At 42.8% G+C, this 19,329-nt stretch overlaps 1 protein-coding gene across 1 annotated transcript; it reads left to right on the top strand.

The window, feature by feature from the left end:
* The first annotated feature begins 2,913 nt into the window (after window positions 1–2,913).
* Window positions 2,914–12,078, top strand: LOC149290507 (uncharacterized). Its single transcript, XM_089489253.1, has 4 exons — window positions 2,914–3,476; window positions 4,260–4,426; window positions 6,742–6,862; window positions 10,756–12,078. Exons 2-4 carry the CDS (start codon window positions 4,352–4,354, stop codon window positions 11,655–11,657), a joined length of 1,098 nt encoding a protein of 365 aa, XP_089345379.1. The 5' UTR covers window positions 2,914–3,476; window positions 4,260–4,351; the 3' UTR covers window positions 11,658–12,078.
* The last annotated feature ends 7,251 nt before the right edge of the window (window positions 12,079–19,329 follow it).

Genomic DNA, 19,329 nt, shown 5'->3' with positions numbered 1-19,329 from the left:
TCCCACCCTGGGCTTCCCTTTCAGGTTAAAATGTGGTGGGCAAAGCATGACCCACGGCTCCATGCATCAGGCACTTCTCTGTAACCCACAGCGGTCAAAAATGTCTGGGGTCTTTTCGTGATCTTGGGATGTGAGGGGCATATGTTTTGTGGGACCCCTGGGTCAATATAAGGCCATAAGATGAGGTGTCCTCCGCTCACTTCCCAGAAGCATGGCGAAAAGGTCCCGCATGTTGATGTTGATGTTTGTAACTGTTGCTTGCTTATTTTAACCAATTCTATTTTATATTATTGCCTATTGTTTTATACATATTTTGTAGATTGGCAGGTTTTATTTTTATTGACTTGATCATTTGTATGTACAGCACTGTGTACATTTACAGCGCTATAGAAATAAATGATGATGATGATGATGATGATAAAGTTGCACTCTCTCAGCCTCAGAGGATGGCCATGGGAAACCCACTCTGAAGGAACCTGCCAAGAAAACCGCTTCAGAGACCCCCATAAGGTCACCATAAGACCTGGAAACAACTGGAAGGCAGACCCCAAGAACAACATTGGGAAATAGGGGCAAGCCTTGCCTTGGGAAAGTGTAATGACTGGGCTCCAGTCAATGGAGGTCTTCTTCAGGCAGAAAAGGGAGGTATATGCAAATGCAGAATGACATCACTGCTACGGAAGGCTCTCTTGACCAATCAGAAAGCAAGATAAAGGCTCTTCTGGAAGCTTCCGTGAGAAGGAGATATAAGGCCTGAGAGACCAAGAGACAGTTGGGGGAATTGTGTTGGTTGGAGATCGAGAGAGAGAGTTAAAGAGCGGATCTTGGAAGTTAGTCTCAGAATTGGACGCTTAGGTTTATTTATTATTTTAATAGCTTTTATAAATTGAATATTATATTCTTACAAATATTGTTCCTGCAAGATTCTTAATATCTTGTAGGACTTACATTTCAGTCATATTTTGTTATTTATAGTAAATATCTCCTTGGAGTATCTACTACTCAGGCAGAGCCAGCCTACTTGTATTCTGGTGGCCATTTTGTGCTGCTTGTGACTGTGGGGAATAATGTTCCAGAACCTTCTCTGAGGCCTCAGTTGAACAGAGGCTTCTCTTTCTCTCCTGAGGCTCCAGAGTCAGAAGGAGGCCAGGCTCCTGGGGCCAAAAGGAAGGAAGTGTGTCTCTTTGTGCGTCTTTTGTGTGTCTTTTCTGAGAGGGTTTTCTTATTACACAGCTCTGCTCCTTCTGGGGATCATGGGTTTTAAGAGGGATCAGAAATGGGGAGGATAGTTTTAATACAAGCCTTATTCTTCTTCTTCACAAACATTGGGATTTGGCTTCTAAGAGGAAGCTTGTCCCCCCAAAAAAGCCAAATGTAGCTCCTTTGGAATTTTTTAAAGTCTCCCCAGTTTTCTTATTAATACATTTTCAGGGAAGACGGAAGGAGGCAGACCCGACCATCTCATATTACCAAGAATGATACATACAAACATACAAACAAACACAAATAAGAAGAATAAGGATAAAACAGAAAAACAAACTGCTTATATTTCAAAAAAGGCAAAACCATATTTAACAGGATAAAAATTTGACATGGGTGTTTCTATCATTTTACAACCAACTTTGGCTGTATCTGCACTACAGAAATAATCCGGTTTGAAACCACTTTAACTCTCCTGGTCCCATCCTATGGAATCCTGGGATTTCTAGTTTTTGTGGCATGAGAGTTCTCTGGCAGAGAAGGCTAAGTGTCCAAAGGTAAAATCCCAGGATTCCATAGCACTGAGGGTTAAAGACAAACCTATTAGTCGCATTTACCATCCGCTGCTTCCAAACTACCAGACAAACTTTTATTTCTATCTCATTCATTTTTTAATTATCTGTTAATAAGTAAAAAGTAAATATATATTGTTCTACTTATACTTATCCTTACAAATAATTTGTTTTCTCTTGCAGTCCTCATTAAAATTGTAAAACACTTGATACAAAATCGCTCTCATTAGATTAGATTCCACAGCACTGAGCAGTTAAAGCGGTGTCAAAGTGCCTTATTTCTAAAGTGCAGATGCAGCCTTCTTGGGAAAGGGGCTGATGCCGGGGGAAAAGAGGAGGAATGCAGAAGGAAAGGAGGACGGACGGACGGAGGGCCACCTGCAGCTGGACTGGCCTTCCTGAGCAGTCAAGACCTGATCTGGGTTGTGGACGATGGGCTCTCTTAATATTAATATCAATATCTTTCACTATTGATTGTAATTAATCAGGTTCCTCCTTTCAATAGCATCAGGAAAATGTTTAGGTTTTGTTAAGGTTTAGAAGTCCTGTTTGGGTCCCTTCCGACTTTGGAGCCCTTTCATCCTCCATTTTGGTTTCCCTCAAGGCCACAAACTGAAAACTGCCAAGCACTGAGGCAGAGGTGGCCATTTTGTGTTCTGGTGGCCATTTTGTGCTGCTTGTGACTGTGGGAAATAATGTTCCAGAACCTTCTCTGAGGCCTCATTTGAACAGAGGCTTCTCTTTCTCTCCTGAGACTCCAGAGTGAGAAGGAGGCCAGGTTCCTTGGGCAAAAAGGAAGGGTGTCCCTTTGTGCCTCTGACCCTCCATTTTGAGGCGAAGGAAGGAAGGAAGGAAGGGGCCTGTGGGGGTCTGAGGAAGGGGAGGCAGGGGACCCAGGGCTGGGCTTTTGGGGCTGGGAGAGAGAGGTGGGGACAGAGATCCTCCCTTTGGGCCCTAGCTGGGGAGGGTCCATCAGTCCTTGCCTCCCCCTTTGGGAAAGGAGACCCCCTCAGCCCCTGGACTCACTCCTGCCACTCATTCCTAGAATGGCTGGGACTCAGGGGAGTTTCCTAGGCATTGTCACCTTCTGCCCTCCATGGCCATTGGCACTGACCTTTTCCCATTGCCTTCTCTCCCTCAGCCCTTGGACCTCCTCCTCCTTCGCACTCAGAGCAACCCTTCTCTACGGCTGAGGAGACGGCCTCTGACCCAGGGAAGCTCCGGCCATAAAGGACTGCAGAAGAGGCCTTTCTTTGGCTGCAGGAATCAGGGTCTTTGTACTGAAGATAGGCCTTTATTCCTGGAGCTGAAGGAGTACTTTGTTTAAATGCATCAGTCCAGGATTGTGTGGAAAGGTTGCAGCTGAGAGACTGAGCCCATGCTTTGCAAGCATAAAGCCCCAAATTCAGTCTCTGGCAGCATTGTCTTCCCAGAAGGTGGAAGTGAGATTTCCAGACCCAGACACACAGTGAGCCAGTGACTCCTTTGTGTGGGGACTGTGTGTGTACATGGTGTTTACTAGAGCTTTGTAAGGTGTTTGTTTCACTGGGTTTATAAAAAATAACTTGCACTTATCTTTGTCGATTTAGAAAAGGCCTTCGATAACATAGGATGGGATATGTCATTTGCAAGACTTGAAAAAATCTAAACAGGAGCTTCTTATTTAAGATGGATAAAGGCAATGTATAAAGATCAAAGAGCCAGGTCAGGAGGTTTCAGCAGATGATGCGCTCATTTCACATCTAGCTACAGGGACATAGCCAGGGTCCTCTCCAATTCCCCATCCCCTGACCCCCTCCACTCTCACAAGGCATGGAGTGTCAGGACCATGGTCAACAGGTCTCAGGAAATGACATGCATGTGGCCACTAGGTGGAGCTGTTGTGGAAGTCATTGACCGCTCTAGTGGCAGTTAGATGTGTCAGCATTTAAACAGTGCATCACTGGAATGTTGATGCAACTGTCAGCTGTCATTCTCAACTGTCACTGAGGAAGAGTCAGACAGTGTGTGCCTCAGCTTGGGTTGCTACTGGTGTGGATGGTGGAGGGTGTCGATGTATATAGTGTTGCACACAGTGGAACTTCTTATAGGAATAAAAGCCTCATCTGAGAGAAGATTACAGTGTCTCTTTGCTCATTGAGAAAGCGACAGGTGTTTCTTCACTTCACAAGCTACTGACTACAGTCAAGGTGAAGTATCTGGCGCCATATGTTACGTTAACGTGTTGCCTCACGTGCTGCGCAACATAGCAACATCAAAAGCGTTTTAACATAGACTATCTGTTGTGTAGGGGAGCTGCAGTGAATCTATGCTAGGTCCAGGGGGCTTTGTTTGGTGCAGAGAGAGGAAGGGGATACCCACCTCTGCATTAGCTCAAAGGAGGCATACGTCACCTGCATATCTCACTAGCAGCATGCTGTTCTCTGTGTCTTTGAGTGATGCAGGATTTCTTGACAAACCAAGCCTAACCCTAGTCTCTTTTCTCAGGAACCTCATCTCGGCTTCCTTGTACACAGCTTTGTGACATATTTTGCTGGAAGAGACCCAAGTGCAGGGCCACCAGGACCCCTTCCCACCTAATGGCCAACACAGAGGCCAAGCAGAGGGAGTTGGGCTCCAAGAGAAAGAGGCTGGCAAAGTACAAGAACTCTTTGGTGAGTTGCCATCCTGACTATTAGCTTCATTTGTGTCACTGCTGGGCCAGCTCATGAAAGCAAGTGGAGAACATATTGTCCCAGTTCAGCAGAGAAAGTCCTGGTTAATCCTCTGCCACCCCACCTTTTCAGGGGCTTTCAAAAATGTCCCGGTTTCTCTCTCCTCCTCCCACTTTCCCCCTTCTCTTCAGCTCTCTTGGGTCGGTGAAAAATGACTTCCAAGGAGTTTGCACCCATCAACCCAAAAGGGGGGATAGGAGAGGAGATAGGTTGCCAGGGTCTTCCCTTGCCAGGAGGCTGAGGCAAACGCAAACTGCTGTGCCCTTCCTAGGTTGTGTGATCTTCCTCATAAACAACTTTGGCCATCCTCACCACCTTCTGGTGTTGCTTGTCCACATGTGCCTTGCTTTTCCTGTCTGTGAAATGTTGGGGATATGGGAGACCATCTTTGGATCTAAACTGAGGGTGGGCCCAGTGGCCCTCAAGTCCAGAGTGCTCCCCAGAACTGGTTTTTAAAATGACATTTGCCTCCAAAATTTGGCAAGAAATGGCTAAATGCACCATAATTCTTTTGTAGCTAAATGTACTATATGTTTTGGGAATGTCAGTATCCTTCCTCATCCATCCTCAATATCCCAGCCATGGCCTAAATTATACTGTTTATTATATTGTATATTATGTTGAAAATATGTTGAAAATATCTGAGACAAACTGGATCTCAAAGGCAGTACCTTTTTTGTATACGTCTCATATGATGTGCACAATGGGACAAAGTCTTTAATGAACATCTATTGAGGAAACCTTTCATTAATAACTGGCTAACTGTGAAAAAATGTTTTACGTTGGACTTCCACTTTGGGTTTCCACACAAGAGGCTTTTTTAGACCAATGGGGAAAAGATCAGAAATGGATAAAGTACAGAGACATATTTACTCATGATAATGAAGGAAATGTTATATTAAGGTTAAAGGAAGAAATCATAACTAAAATAGGCCATATGAATTGGTTGAATCATATTCAACTTAAAGAAGGACTCATAGAATCGTAGGGTTGGAAGAGACCACAAAGGCCATGCAGGAATTCACAATCAAAGCATGCCCAACAGTATGCAAAACAATCTTGTAGCACCTTGAAACCAACTAAAAGGAAGAGATTGGCAACATGAACCTTCATGGCCTTGTGGCCAATTCATCATGTGCATGATAGACCTTGTCACAATAGGTCTACCAAGCCAGATTTACAAAGGATAAGTTTATTTGGTTTTGAGAAAGAAGATGACGAATATTAATGAAAGAAGATGAAAAAATATATTATGTAAAATATATAACATCTTACTGAAAAGATCCCTTGAAAAGTGGAAATTAAAGATTCTATGACAAAATGGGCACAAGAATTGGGATAAATTTAGACTTGGAAAAATGGGAAGAAGCTAGATTAAAAACAAATTAATTACTGTAGCACAAAAAAATAAAAGAAAATTATTTGAAAGTTGTAAATAGATGGTATCAAACTCAATTATAAATTAAAGGATAACCGGTGTTGGAGATGCCAAAAAGAAATGGGTACATATTTGCATATGTGGTGGCAATGCACATATATAAAGTCATTTTGGGTGAAGATTCATTTGGAAATAAAGTTAATATTAAAAAATGATTTTGAGTTCAGACCAGAAATATATCTGTTAAACAAGACCTCATTAATAGACCCAGAGGAAGAAAGGAAATATTGGAAAATATTATTATACTTAATATCGGCTGCCAGAAGGATAATAGCAAAGAACTGGAAATTACCTATAATAATCCCACAAATAGAGACTTGGCAAAACGAAATTCAAGAATTGAAAGATCTAGACAGATTAACAGCATTAATAAACAAGAAGGATATGGTTAAATGGGGAAAGGATTGGGAAGCTGTAAGACTTTATTTAGCGGCTGCTCAGTAAGGAGAGGTACAAGAAACAAAACCTTTCTATTCATACCTAGAGATAGGGGAATAAGATGTTGTATTAAAAGATAAAATTATACAGTTTCTTGTGGAGAGTTATCAGGAATAAGCCTAACAGATTTATAGCTTGTTGATATATGTTTTTATTTATCTTGTTGTAAACATGCAAGCTTTGTAAAAAAAAAAAAAAAAAAGATTATTACCACAATAAAAAAAGGGGGGAAAGGCAGTAGCTTTTTGCTTGCTAACAGAATTTAAACTTTATTTCCTGGACTGAATTCTGAAGTGAGGAAATAATATTTGGATGCACCATGTGCTTTCCTCCCCTTTTGCTTAGTCACTCTCTGGATGAGGGCTATTTTCTATTTCAGGTGACCTTTGCGGATGTGGCAGTATATTTCTCAGAGGATGAATGGAAACTGTTGACCAAGAAACAGAGACTGATGTACAATTATGTAATGATGGACAATTATGAAAATGTGGTTTCTGTAGGTAAGGAACCTGAATCCGTTGCTCATTCTATAAAGACTGAGGGTCCTTTCATACTATATTATCATGTTGCTTTGGTTCCACTAGAATAATAGAATCATAGAGTTGGAATAGACCACAAGGGCCATCCAGTTCAACCCCCTTCTGCCATGCAGGAATACACATTCAAATCACCCCCAAGAGATGGCCATCCAGCCTCTCTTTAAAGACCTCCAAAGAAGAGGACTCCATCAAACTCTAAGGGAGTATATTCCACTGTCAAAGAGCTCTTACTGTCACAAAGTTCCTCCTAATGTTTAGGTGGAACCTCTTTCCCTGTGTCTTGCATCCATTGTAGTGTCTCCTTTTCTCTGTAGCAGCAAAAAGCAAGCCTGCTGCTTGCGCAACATGACACCCTTTCAAATATTTAAACATGGCTATCATATCCACTCTTTATTTTCTTTTCTCCAGGATAAACATAACCAGCTTTCTAAGCTGCTCCTCATAGAGCTTGATGGCTTTCATACCCTTCACCACTTTGGTTGGCCTCCTTTGGACATGCTCCAATTTGTCAACATCCTTTTTGAATTGTGGGGCCCAGAACTGGACACAGGATTATTCCAAGTGAGGACTGACCAAAGCAGAATAAAGTGGCACTATTACTTCCCTTGATCTAGAAACTATTCCCGTATTGATGCAGCCTAGAATCACATGGGCCTTTGTAGCTGCCTCATCACACTGTTGGCCCATGTTCAACTTGCGGTCTACTAGGAGTCCTAGATCCCTTTCAAGCCTAGTTTAATTGTGATAGCAACATCCTGTAGAATATTTGAATCTGTAGTTCACTGAGGCACTATTGCTCTCCAGTTTCTAAGGATTCTGAATACTCCATCCTAAACTGCCTATTACAGGATTTTGTAGGAAAAAGCCATAGAGATTAATGCTTTTCTCACCCAAATGGTACTCAGCACATCCCTGGGCAAGTTTCCTACCTCTTTTGGCCCCTCTTCCATCCTTTAAAGGCTCTGGAGAGTCTTCTTGGGGGAAAGACCTCCCTTGGGTCTGCAATGGCTCAGAGAGGGCCCAACAGTGGCAAAATGGCCTCCATTTCCCCAAAGGGATGCTGTGGGATGTTGAGGGGCAAAATATTATTTCACTCCCCTCCCCCAGGCATGTGGGGTTGCCCCTGAGGTCTCCTCCAAACCCCATCAGTAGTCCATGCCTGTCTTATAATGTTTTAAGGCTGCTCCCTGGTGCTTGACCCTCACCAAAACTGGAGTCCAAGTCCCAGCCCCCTTGTTCTGCCTTTGCCAATGAGTTATTTGTATATTGATTATCCTGCCTTTCTCAACAAATGGGCCTCAAAGTATCCCTTTTATGCATCACACTCTGTGGGTAGGTGTCTGTGATGGAGAGACAGAGGGAAAGTTAAAAAATAGAAAAGCAGGGAAGAGATGCTGAAAATGAGATGCTGAAGTGGTGCAGTTGTGCAAGAGGGAAGGTTGGGGAGCAGAGGGAGAAAGGGAAGGGGATCAGGCTATGGGAGCCAGGAGGGGAAGGCAGGAGCAAAGCCAGGATCACCTAGCTCTGTGCGGAGAGGAAGGGACCTCTGGGAAGGGCCAGGAGAGGGGCCTTGGGGATTGGGAGGCAGCCACCAACCTGACAGATTTTAAGAACTGAACTGGTGAGAACCGGCTCAAGTCCTTGTTTTCAAACATATTAAGGGGTTCCATTTAGAAATTATGAGCAATGTCTATGAAGAGAGGAAAAGGCGACAGAAAAATTCCTTTTTCTCTAATGTTTCTTTTCCAACCTGAGCTTGCTTAGCTCCATGGTTGATTCCAGAGGCTCTTTGTTACCCGAAATGCTGGAGTCTGGGGAGGACACTCCCAAGTGCTATGCTTTTAGGGGAATTTCATACTTCGTTCAAAGGGGAGATTGGGGCAACAGTGGCCTCGGGAGTCATCCCGTCCCCCCCCCCCCGGCATTAGGGGAACTCAGTGTATTCTCGAGCCCTATTTACATGAATGGTGCTCCGCGCAGTGGAATGTCCGTGCCCGGCACAGTCACAGGCGCCATTAACCCTTATGGGGCACGCCTCCCTTTTTCCTAGTGTGGCTTTTAGTGTATGCTGAAATCCGCCCAAGGCGTGCCCGCATGTGACATAGGTGCACTGTACACGCTTGCACACACATATAAGTGTTCACACGCACACACAAGAACTAGGTAACAAAGGTAGGAGTGGTGAATAGATGTTAGGCTTTGCTAATGGTAATACATAACCTAGACAGAACTTGATTCCAATTGCTGAGGGTCCAGAATGGGGAGAGAAGTCAGTAACTCCCAAGGCAAGTGGAGCTGGTGAGTGTAGTGAGATGTTTAGCAATGTAAACCAACAGAGAGTCTGTCTGCAACAAGACTGAAATATTTATACTGAAATTGTTGCTAGTGGGCAGAACCTGAGTTTTCTATAAGGTTTAAATCACTTTAGAATGTTTTCTGGGTGGGGAAAATATAGTCCAAAATCAAATTGAATGCAATAGGACCTTGGTGCAAATACCTCAGACATAAGGGATTAGCACACCGGTCCTCAGGTCCTTGTTGGCTCTGAATTCCAGTCCTGTTCACAAGCCAAAGTACCGCACAATGTGAGCATGATGCTCCCGGATGCAGCTCAACTTAGGAAAGTATGGGAAAAAAATTCCAGGTACAGGTTTTGGCAATGCACTGACTACTTTTCACACTTAAAAATAAGTCACAGACACAGTTGATTTCATCTGAATCTTTGGGAGTTCTCTATCTTGAGTTGCAAAATAATAAAAGTATTTGCAAGCTCTCCTCTCTGATTTCCATCATGCTCGCCATCTCTTGTATATACAACTCCAATCCAATCCTATACACAGCAATTCACATGTGAGGAGTATACTGTATTGGCTGTGATTCATCTCCTGGTGCCACACAGCATGAAGCATCCTCTGCACTTAGCTTGCATCATGCCAGGTGCTCTGACTTAAGAATCTATGGCAGTCTCACAGGAAATGATGCCACCTGTCAGTCAAAATATTTTTACTCATGTTTAATGGAATATTTTTTCAACAGCCCTTTGACTATCAGCTTCCACTGATTCCCTCAAGGTAGTCCCCATCCAGTCTCTTCTTTGCTAGCTCATATGAGTAAGGATACAATCGTTCCATGTATTTAGGGGCATAAGCAGCAGGATCATGCTCAAGTCACCCACTCCAACTTTATTAATTTAATATCAAATAGGTGTTGTGGATGATAGGCTTTAAAAGGTTGTGACAGAATAGAGTAAGGCAGAGGAGCCAGATTTTGTTAACAATTCAGATTTATTCAAAGCTAGCTGTCCTCAGTAGAATTCCTAACAAAACTGAGGCCCAGAGCCAAAGAAAATGGCTACCTTTATAGGAAAACAAACAAAGAAAACTCATCTTCATCACTTTATTGGGCACTTCACACTCCAAACATATACATTTCCAACAATCATAGTTCAGATACATGAATACATTTAAATAAACTTTAAAATACCTTTGGCTACACCCCATTGCCCCTTATCAGATATGGTGGCACTCAGAGGAACCTCTGCCAGTGAAATTACATTCTATATCAGTCTTTTCCTAAGGCTCTTTGTTTCCTTTAAGTGCTTGGACAAATGCTTCACCTTGAACATCTTCACATCTGCCCCCCTTCTGCATTCCACTCTCCCAGAGGCCTCTATTCTAAAATGTGTACTTTGGTTCACTCTCATACTTTATTCCATCTATATATACATTGATTCTTGCATATTACCAAACACTGATATTTGGGTTTCTTCACCTCATAGAGAGGTGGGCTTGGGCTAAAACGTTCCTCTCTTAAATCTGATATTCAGTATTATCTGTCATTATCCTTCTTTACAGAAGAACTTGTCAGTCATGAGAGAGTCCACACATCAGAGAAGCCATACAACTGCCAGCATTGTGGGAAACATTTTGCTTACAAGTCGATCCTTGTCAGGCATCAGAGAGTCCACACCGGAGAGAAGCCATACAAATGCCAGCATTGTGGGAAATGTTTTTATTTGAAGTCAAGCCTAGTGACACATCAGAGAGTCCACACAGGGGAGAAGCCATACAAATGCCAGCATTGTGGGAAATGTTTTTCTCAAAAGTCCCACCTACTAACACATCAGAGAATCCACACAGGAGAGAAGCCATACAAATGCCAGCATTGTGGGAACGGTTTTTCTCAGCTGTCAGCCCTACTGACACACCAGAGAATCCACACAGGAGAGAAGCCATACGAATGCCAGCATTGTGGGAACTGTTTTTCTCAGCTGTCAGCCCTACTGACACACCAGAGAGTCCACACCAGAGAGAAGCCATGCAAATGCCAGCATTGTGGGAAATGTTTTTCTCAAAAGTGCCACCTACTAACACACCAGAGAATCCACACAGGAGAGAAGCCATACAAATGCCAGCATTGTGGGAACTGTTTTTCTCACCAGTCAACCCTACTGACACACCAGAGAATCCACACAGGAGAGAAGCCATACAAATGCCAGCATTGTGGGAACTGTTTTTCTCAGCAGTCAAACCTACTGACACACCAGAGAGTCCACACAGGAGAGAAGCCATACAAATGCCAGAATTGTGGGAACTGTTTTTCTCACCAGTCAAACCTACTGACACACCAGAGAGTCCACACAAGAGAGAAGCCATACAAATGCCAGCATTGTGGGAACTGTTTTTCTCGGCAGTCAACCCTACTGACACACCAGAGAATCCACACAGGAGAGAAGCCACACAAATCCAAGCAGTGAACCAACATTATTTTTTGTAACGAAGGAATACAAAAATCTTTTTTCAATCCACTGGTTCTAAGAAACGGCCCTTATGATTTTATATGTACGGTTTGTCTGTCCATATGTCTGTTTATATTTTAAAGTTATGTTTTGTTAAGTTTAGGTTTTAATTGCTACTAGTATAGATAATTGCTTTGGGTTATAAATTTGGCTGGGGATTATGGGTCATGGTTTAGGTTAGTTAGACGGGGGGCTAGGATTTGTTGGAGCTAGCTAGAATACCAATGATAGCATTCAGAATTTGTGGGATGTTGGCTGAAGAAAGTTGGGGACCGGTAGTAACAGAAAGGGAGCTAGCTTCTTCAAATGTCTGGGGCAGGGAGAGATTGTGCATGTGAGAAGGATGGCAAAGTGGGGCTGGTTAATAATGGGGGATAGATGGTGGGAATTGTAGGTGGGGGCTAGGTTTGGTAGAAGGTGGAGTTTTAGGTTTTGGGGTTTCAATATGTCCTTTGGCTTGGGGAGGGCAGTTCTGGCTTAAACACTGAATTTCTGACTATGTTTTCAATAAAGTTCTTTGCTATTTCAACACATTGGACTCTTTGATGCACAGAAGTTCTGAATTTGCACAAAACTGACACCTTCTTCTCTCCTCAGCCCTCAGCTCCATTCCCAGTTATAAGAACAGGCCGCCAGCAGAATGAACAGCAGCAGCAGTAAGGCCCTGGTGATCCCTGTGCATGATCAGAAGGGGCCTTTCGATGTATGTGTGCTTGCGCAGTCTCACACCTGAAGCCATTGCTGCTTTCACAGTCTGTTCTGAGAGAGGCAAGGAAGTGGGGAGAGCTCTCGTTCTATTGAAGGAATGGCTAGAGGGTCTCCCAGGGGGGGAGGGCTCGGGGTTATAAGAAGGAAGAAAGCCCCTCTTCTCTCCCCAAAGAAAGGGAGCGGGCTTCCCAGGCCTCCTCTCCTTCTTTCTTTCCCTTTGTTCTCCTCAGGGGATTCCTTGAGGCCTAGGTACTTGGGGGGTTATTAGGAGAAAAGAGGGCAGGAGGGACCCTTGGAGAGAGGTATGGCCATGGAGGGGATCAGGATCCAAAGGTAAAAAGGGCTTTGAGGAGCCCCCTTCCTCCTGGAAAGTGGGGCAGAGCAAAGACCCTCCATTCTTATGCCTCATTTGGAGAATATTTTTGTGCCAAATAAAGAGCATCACACAGGATAGCATTGGAAATAACATTTTTTGGGTGGGAGGAGTTTTCCCTGGGGTCTTGTGGAAGGGGCTCTATCTGGGCAGGAGAGAAGAGCCCAAATTTAGGACACAGACAAGAGAAGGCAGATGGAGGGACCCAAAGCCCCTTCTGGAAGAGGGACACCCCCATGGTAACCTCGGAACTAGGCTTAGAGGCCCACAAGATTTGGATTTTCCTTCGCAACAACCCTGCAGAGGAGGAAAAGGAGAAAGACCTTCAGCCCCTGAAAGATTACCCCCCTCCCGGTTCTGGGAAAATGCTGAAAGGGCCTTGGACCCCCTTGAAGGGATGTAGGTTAAAGGATGGGAAGGAGGAGGGAGGGAGGGAAAGTGCCAAGGGCAGAGAAGCATAAAGGGACTGCTGAAGTGGGGAGCATCTGGGACCTGATCCAGAAATCCACCTCCCAGAACCCATTGTTAGAGCCTACCACAGCTCAGTGTGATGCTTTAAATGACCATTTCGCAGATAAAATCTCTCACAGAAGAACCAACTTCGATACCAGCATAAGATGATGATGATAATAATAATAATAATAATAATAGATTTATTTCTAGGTTACAACAATAAAATACATTGAGATTACAATAAAATCCAAAAGAAATCAATCCCTATGCCCACCCCGATCCCAATACTAAAACTGGATCAAACAATGATAGTATAAAACAATAAAACAGTAAAAACATTCGATTAGAGGCTATAGGTGAGGTGTCCAGTGACTCTGTGAATAAGATCATACTGGATCATTTTGAATCTGTGAGTAAAAAGTATGTGGACAAGCTCCTTGGAAGTGTGAAGAAGACAAATTGCCCTCTCGACCCTTGCCTTTCATGGCTGGTCATCCAAGGAGGAGATGCTTTGAGGACTCACCTGAGATATATCATAGATGCATCTCTTAGTTAAGGCTATTTTCCATCTTGCTTAAAAGAAGCGGTGATATGGCCTCTTCTGAAAAAGCCCTCCCCAGATCCCTTGGACATGAAGAATTACAGACCGGTCTCCCATCTTCCATTTCTAAACAAGGTGATTGAGAAGGCAGTTGCTCTTCAACACCAAGTAGTCTTGGAAGAATCAGATTATCTAGACCCATTTCAAACTGGCTTCAGGATGGGATACGGAGTCAAGATTGCTATGCTCACCTTAGATGATCTCCACTTGAGTATTGACAGTGGAAGTGTGACCCTGTGGATGCTTTTGGACCTCTCAGTGGCTTTTGATACTAGTGAACATGGCATCCTTCTGGAACTCCTGAGAGAATTGGGGATAGGGGCCAATGCATTGCAATGGTTCCGGTCCTATTTCTCAAGCAGATTCCAGATGGAGATGCTTGGGGACAGTTGCTCCTCTAAAAAGGAGCTTAAATCCAGCATTCCCCAGGGCGCCTTCCTATCCCCAATGCTATTCAGCATCTACATGAAACCGCCAAGAGGGTTCATCCAGAGGCATTGGGCTGGTGCTATCAGTATGCTCATGACATCCAGAGATATCTCAGTGTCAACTAAAGAAGGCATCTCCCTCTCAATGAATGTCTTGAGGCAGCAATGGGCTGGATAAGGAAAGAAAAGAATGAAACTGAATCCAGATAAAACGGAGGTGCATGTTGTTGGAGGTCCTAATCTGGGTATGGAGGTTTGTCAACCGGTCCTGGATGGAGTCACACTTCCCCTAAAGGACTGTGTTTGCAGTTTGGGGGTGCTCCTGAATCCATTGCTCCAGATGTCAGCTCAGATAGATGCGATGGCCAAGAATGCCTGTTATCATCTTTGACTGATACACCAACTGCGTCCCTTCCTGGAACCTGAAGACCTAAAAACTATGGTGCATGCGCTGGTAACCTCACATCTTGACTTCTGTAATGTGCTCTACATAGCGCTACCCTTATATCAAGTCCGGAAACTTCAACTAATCCAAAATATGGCAGCCAGAGTGGTCACTGGAAGATCTAGAGGTGACCATATCACACCTATACTAACCTCTCTTCACTGGCTGCCCATTAATTTCCAGGGACAGTACAAGGTGATAGTTATAACCTTTGAAGCCCTTCATTGCTTGGGTCCAGCTTACTTACAGGATCCTCTTTTCCCATACAATCTGCCCCACATATTGAGGTCCTCTAGTAAAAGGTTACTGCAGCCAACCATAACAAGGCTCTCTGCATTTACCCAGAGGATCCTCTCTTCTGCTGCTCCCAGTTTATGGAATGGCCTCCGGAAGAGGTCTGATATATCACCCGTCTTGAAGGCTTTAAAAATGCGATCAAGACGTATATCTTCCGGCAGGCCTTTTCAGATTAACATTACAGCAATCTCCAATTAATTTAATAAATTGTTCAACAACTGCTCTAACTGCCTCTGCTCTATTTTTAATAATTATTTTAATAATTGTTTAAGAACTTAATTGTATTTTAATGTGGATGGGAGGAATTGGGAGAGTTTTGGATGCAACAATGATAAGTTGCTATTGTATTTTACTTATGCTTTTACTGTTAGCCTCTTTGATCTGTTTGGAGAAGCGCAATAATAATAATAATAATAATAATAATAATAATACAATGATTTGATAAATAACCAAGGCAATATGATTAAATTAAAAACATTAGAGGAAATAAGAGAAGAAGGTAAACAATGTAATGGGCTTATTTTCAGGCAAATAAGAGAGAGGTTTTTGTTGGATATGAAAACATATGGAATAGAAATAATTAGTACAGAAATACTAGGAAATGTGCTTGCTATCGGGAAAGGTCCACTTGTGGGGAGATTGTATACAATCCTGTTAAAACATGATATGAAATCTGAAGTGGTTCAAGAAAACATGGTTCAATGGCCAAGAAAACAGGACACAATATTGAGATGGAAGAATGGGAGTTAACCTGGAAAAGGAGGATAAAATACACAGCTTCCCAAGCCCTAAGGGAAAACTACTACAAAGTATTTTTGATGGTATTTTAAACATGAAAATATACCTAGTGACATAATGTTGGTTTTAATCTTGACTGTCCAAGGCATTGAAATTATTGGGGGAAGAGAGTTCAGTAAAAAGTTTGGGGTGGATTTAATGTTGCCCTGCCCTGACCTCTGTTACTTAAAGGATAAATTCTCAGTGGGGAGGAATAACTAACTCTCTTTGCAAGACAGCCAGATGCGAACACGCTGCCCAACTCTAAAACCCCATGGAAAGTGCCTGAGGCTTCTTCTGTACCTTCTCAGTTAGTTCCAGGTCGTCCTCTGATTCTATGAGATCCATGTTTCTGTAGCCATGCCAGTAAGATCCCAGCGGCAAATGTGAGTCATCCTCCAATCCGCATTCAACATCCAAATGAGCTCTTTGACTCCGTAGGTCAGAGAAAACCTGTCCATTTGAACAAAGAGTAGAAAGATGAGCTGGTGCCCCTTTCCCATATTGCGGGTTTTCTCCTAAGGCCAAGAACCTATTGCATAAAAGTGTCCCAGACTCACTTGGCTCCCTTTCTCTGGGTCAGAAAGAATTGTCTGGTTCACGATCGCCGTCTCTTCTTCATTTCGCATGAGGCCTTTGTCATTCATCTTAAGGCCAGACAATTTTGTGGAGGGATGTTTCTTCTTTCCAAGTCCTTTGACTGGAGAAGATTTTTGTTTTAAGTATAAGAACAGTCTAACAAATAAATACAATTTTACCTGAGCAAATTAAGTGAAACTCAGAAAAAGCATCATAGGATATATCAGGAAGAACTCTCTTCATCATGTAAACTTTTAACAGGTTAACTAGTGGTCAAGTTGAAAGCAGTTCTTCATTTATCTGTGTTCAAAGGAGGTTTCCCATAGGCCACCTCCACCATAAAACTGTGGATGAAAAAGCCCACCAGCCTAAATGCCTAGAAAAGAAATTGAAGGCACCTTCCTGGTAGGATTTTTCTTGAACTGCCTCCCAAATAATATGTCTTCTGTCAAAGATTACAAGCCTTGTGTTTTTTAAGAAGCAAATCTGTGTCTAATCATGGCCAAGAAAGAGGTTCATACATTTCTAAATGGGGTTGAGAAAGCGGAAGGAGACCCAGTTTTCTCCTTCTCTCTTCTTGCTTGATCTTGGGGTCATTTAGTGGAGATGGGAAATTCAGGACAGACAACAGCAAAACAAAAACCACATTTCACACAGTTCATGTAAACTTTGACAGAGTGTGACTTCCATATTATTGGGGCATTGAATTTCCTCCAGGTTTCCATCCATGGGGCTGGAGCCCATTTCCAAAATAGAGTCAGCACCAGAGAGAGCTCAGACTAAAAGACTGAGCAGATTCACCAACCCACTAACATGGAAGTCTCCATTCACTACTCTCTATGTGATATAACTCCAAGCCATTGTCCTCCAATGTCCTCTTTCCCTCCCAGTTAACATTTGTAGATTATCCCTTGCAGATCTTGGAGAACGAACTTCCAACCGAAGGAAGAGCAATATCCTTATTTTACTAGTATGTGTTCTTTTTTAAACAACGCTTTTGTTCATTCTTTATTTTGTATCCTAAGCCACCTTGAGACCCATCCATGGGAGAAAGGTGGGATGAAATTTAATAGATAACACAACCATACAGTCCAAAGAACGTACAATAGGAATGAATGAATAAGAAGGATGCTCTCAGGTGAGATCAACCAGTCCAACTTGTGATGCCTTCACAAAGCAGGAGTAGTTTCCACTGTAAGAAAGACAGTACTCAAAACACTAACACAAAATAGGAAACAGGCAAACTAACCCAGAGAAATGCTCTTGTCCTGAGGTCTCTCCTCCTTCTCTCAGCCTCAACTGACTCAACTCCCTCCTTGGCCAAGATTCTCAGTTCTTTCCAGGGAAACCAACCAAAGAAACACATTCTCCTTGGTTCCATCTGACCACTTCTCCATGAGTCCAATTACATGGGTTGCATTTCTCTTAATAGGATGATTTCAACTGCTTTTTAACATTTCACAGTCAGCTCTCAGGATCCACAGATTGTGCATCTCAATATATCCCCCAAAAGCCAACCTTGATTTTGCCATTTTATGTAAGGCGCATCATACTACAACCCCATTGTTTGTTATAGGACTTGAACATCCACAGATTTTGGTTACTTCGTGAGGTCCTGAAACCAAACCTCAGCAGATACTGAGATCAAACTTTAAATAATGTTCAAATTCTTTTTATTTCAGAATAAACAACCATACATTCAATAAAATTACAATTCAAACATACATCACACTTGTTCTTAATTTTGTTATTATTATTACCATCTACATCTTTCACCTTCCTACCTCCTCTATTCTTTAAACCGCATGTCATCCTATCTTCCTGCTACCTTCTTTCTCATTCTTTCCTCCTCTCTCCTCCTTTCTCTCTCTCTCCTTCACAACTGTACCACTCTCTTTCTCATCATTCCATTCTACCCAACTGTAACCTTTACCTTCTACACTTACACATACCTTCAACTACATACCTAACTCTCTTTTTACCACCTCTATCTTCTTTCTCCCTTTCTTTCTCACTTCTAGAAGAATAGGAAAGAAGATCATATTTCAGCTTCCTAATTCATTCTATACTTTATCATGTACCATAACTTTCCTTTCTTTCTCTATTTCATATTTACTTCTACCTTGTTACTCAATTTACATTCTTCTACTCTATCCAAAGTTCAGTTAATACACAGAAAAGAATCTACAATGCCATCTCCTTCTATCTCCTTTGAAGGCTGACTGATGCATTTCTGCATCATTATATACAACAGGGATGACTCCACTCCACTCCTATGCCCTCTAACTCTAGGTGAATATAATGATGATGATGATGATGATGATGATGATGATGATGATGATATATTTAGATCCCGCCTTTTCCCGAAGGAATGAAGGCGGGTTACAAGAAAAAGTAATAAAATACAATATACATTTAAAATAATAGCCAAACCCTAGCCCTCCCTCCCGCCCCCCGGTCCCAATTATAAAAGTAAATTATGGGCCTGAACAGACAGGCCAAAATAAAACTGCTTCGTGTCACTTTGGAGGTATGCTGTTCAGATGACACATGCGTCTTAAGAGGCCAGAAGCTGCACCAAAGCTGCGCTCCAATCCTCAGGACTGTAGCATGGCTTCTGGCCTCTTAGGACACATGCATCATTTAAATAGCATACCTCCACAGTGATCCAAAGGAGCTTTATTTTGGCCTGTCTCTATGGGCTCTAAGTAAGATAAATTACAATACAGATAAGAGAAGGTTAAAATGGTCTAACATTAGGGTGGAGTGGCTGATGGGAAAACTTCTATCTATGCAGGGCAGCCGGGGTATCAGTATCAATAACAATGTTGGTGACCATGAAAAGCCCTACTCTGGAAAGGCCTGCTGAAAGAGATCCGTCTTAACAGCCTTTTTAAAGGCTTCTAAGGTGGTGATGTGACGGATCTCTTCCGGCAGCTCATCCCAAAGCCTAGGAGAGCCAGAAGAAA

This window comes from Sceloporus occidentalis, unplaced genomic scaffold (genome assembly GCF_023333645.1).
Source record: "Sceloporus occidentalis isolate IW3139 unplaced genomic scaffold, rSceOcc1.0.p SCAF_39, whole genome shotgun sequence".
Taxonomy (NCBI): Eukaryota; Metazoa; Chordata; class Lepidosauria; order Squamata; family Phrynosomatidae; genus Sceloporus; species Sceloporus occidentalis.
Note: the sequence above shows the minus strand (reverse complement) of the source record. Positions and strands in the feature narration are given on the sequence as shown.

Excerpts from the sequence above, each read along its gene's own strand:
- LOC149290507 (XM_089489253.1), top strand. The coding sequence starts at position 4,352 with ATGGCCAACACAGAGGCCAAGCAGAGGGAGTTGGGCTCCAAGAGAAAG. Across the intron at positions 4,427-6,741 it reads CAAAGTACAAGAACTCTTTG|GTGACCTTTGCGGATGTGGC; the intron begins GTGAGTTGCCAT and ends TTTCTATTTCAG. Across the intron at positions 6,863-10,755 it reads TGAAAATGTGGTTTCTGTAG|AAGAACTTGTCAGTCATGAG; the intron begins GTAAGGAACCTG and ends CCTTCTTTACAG.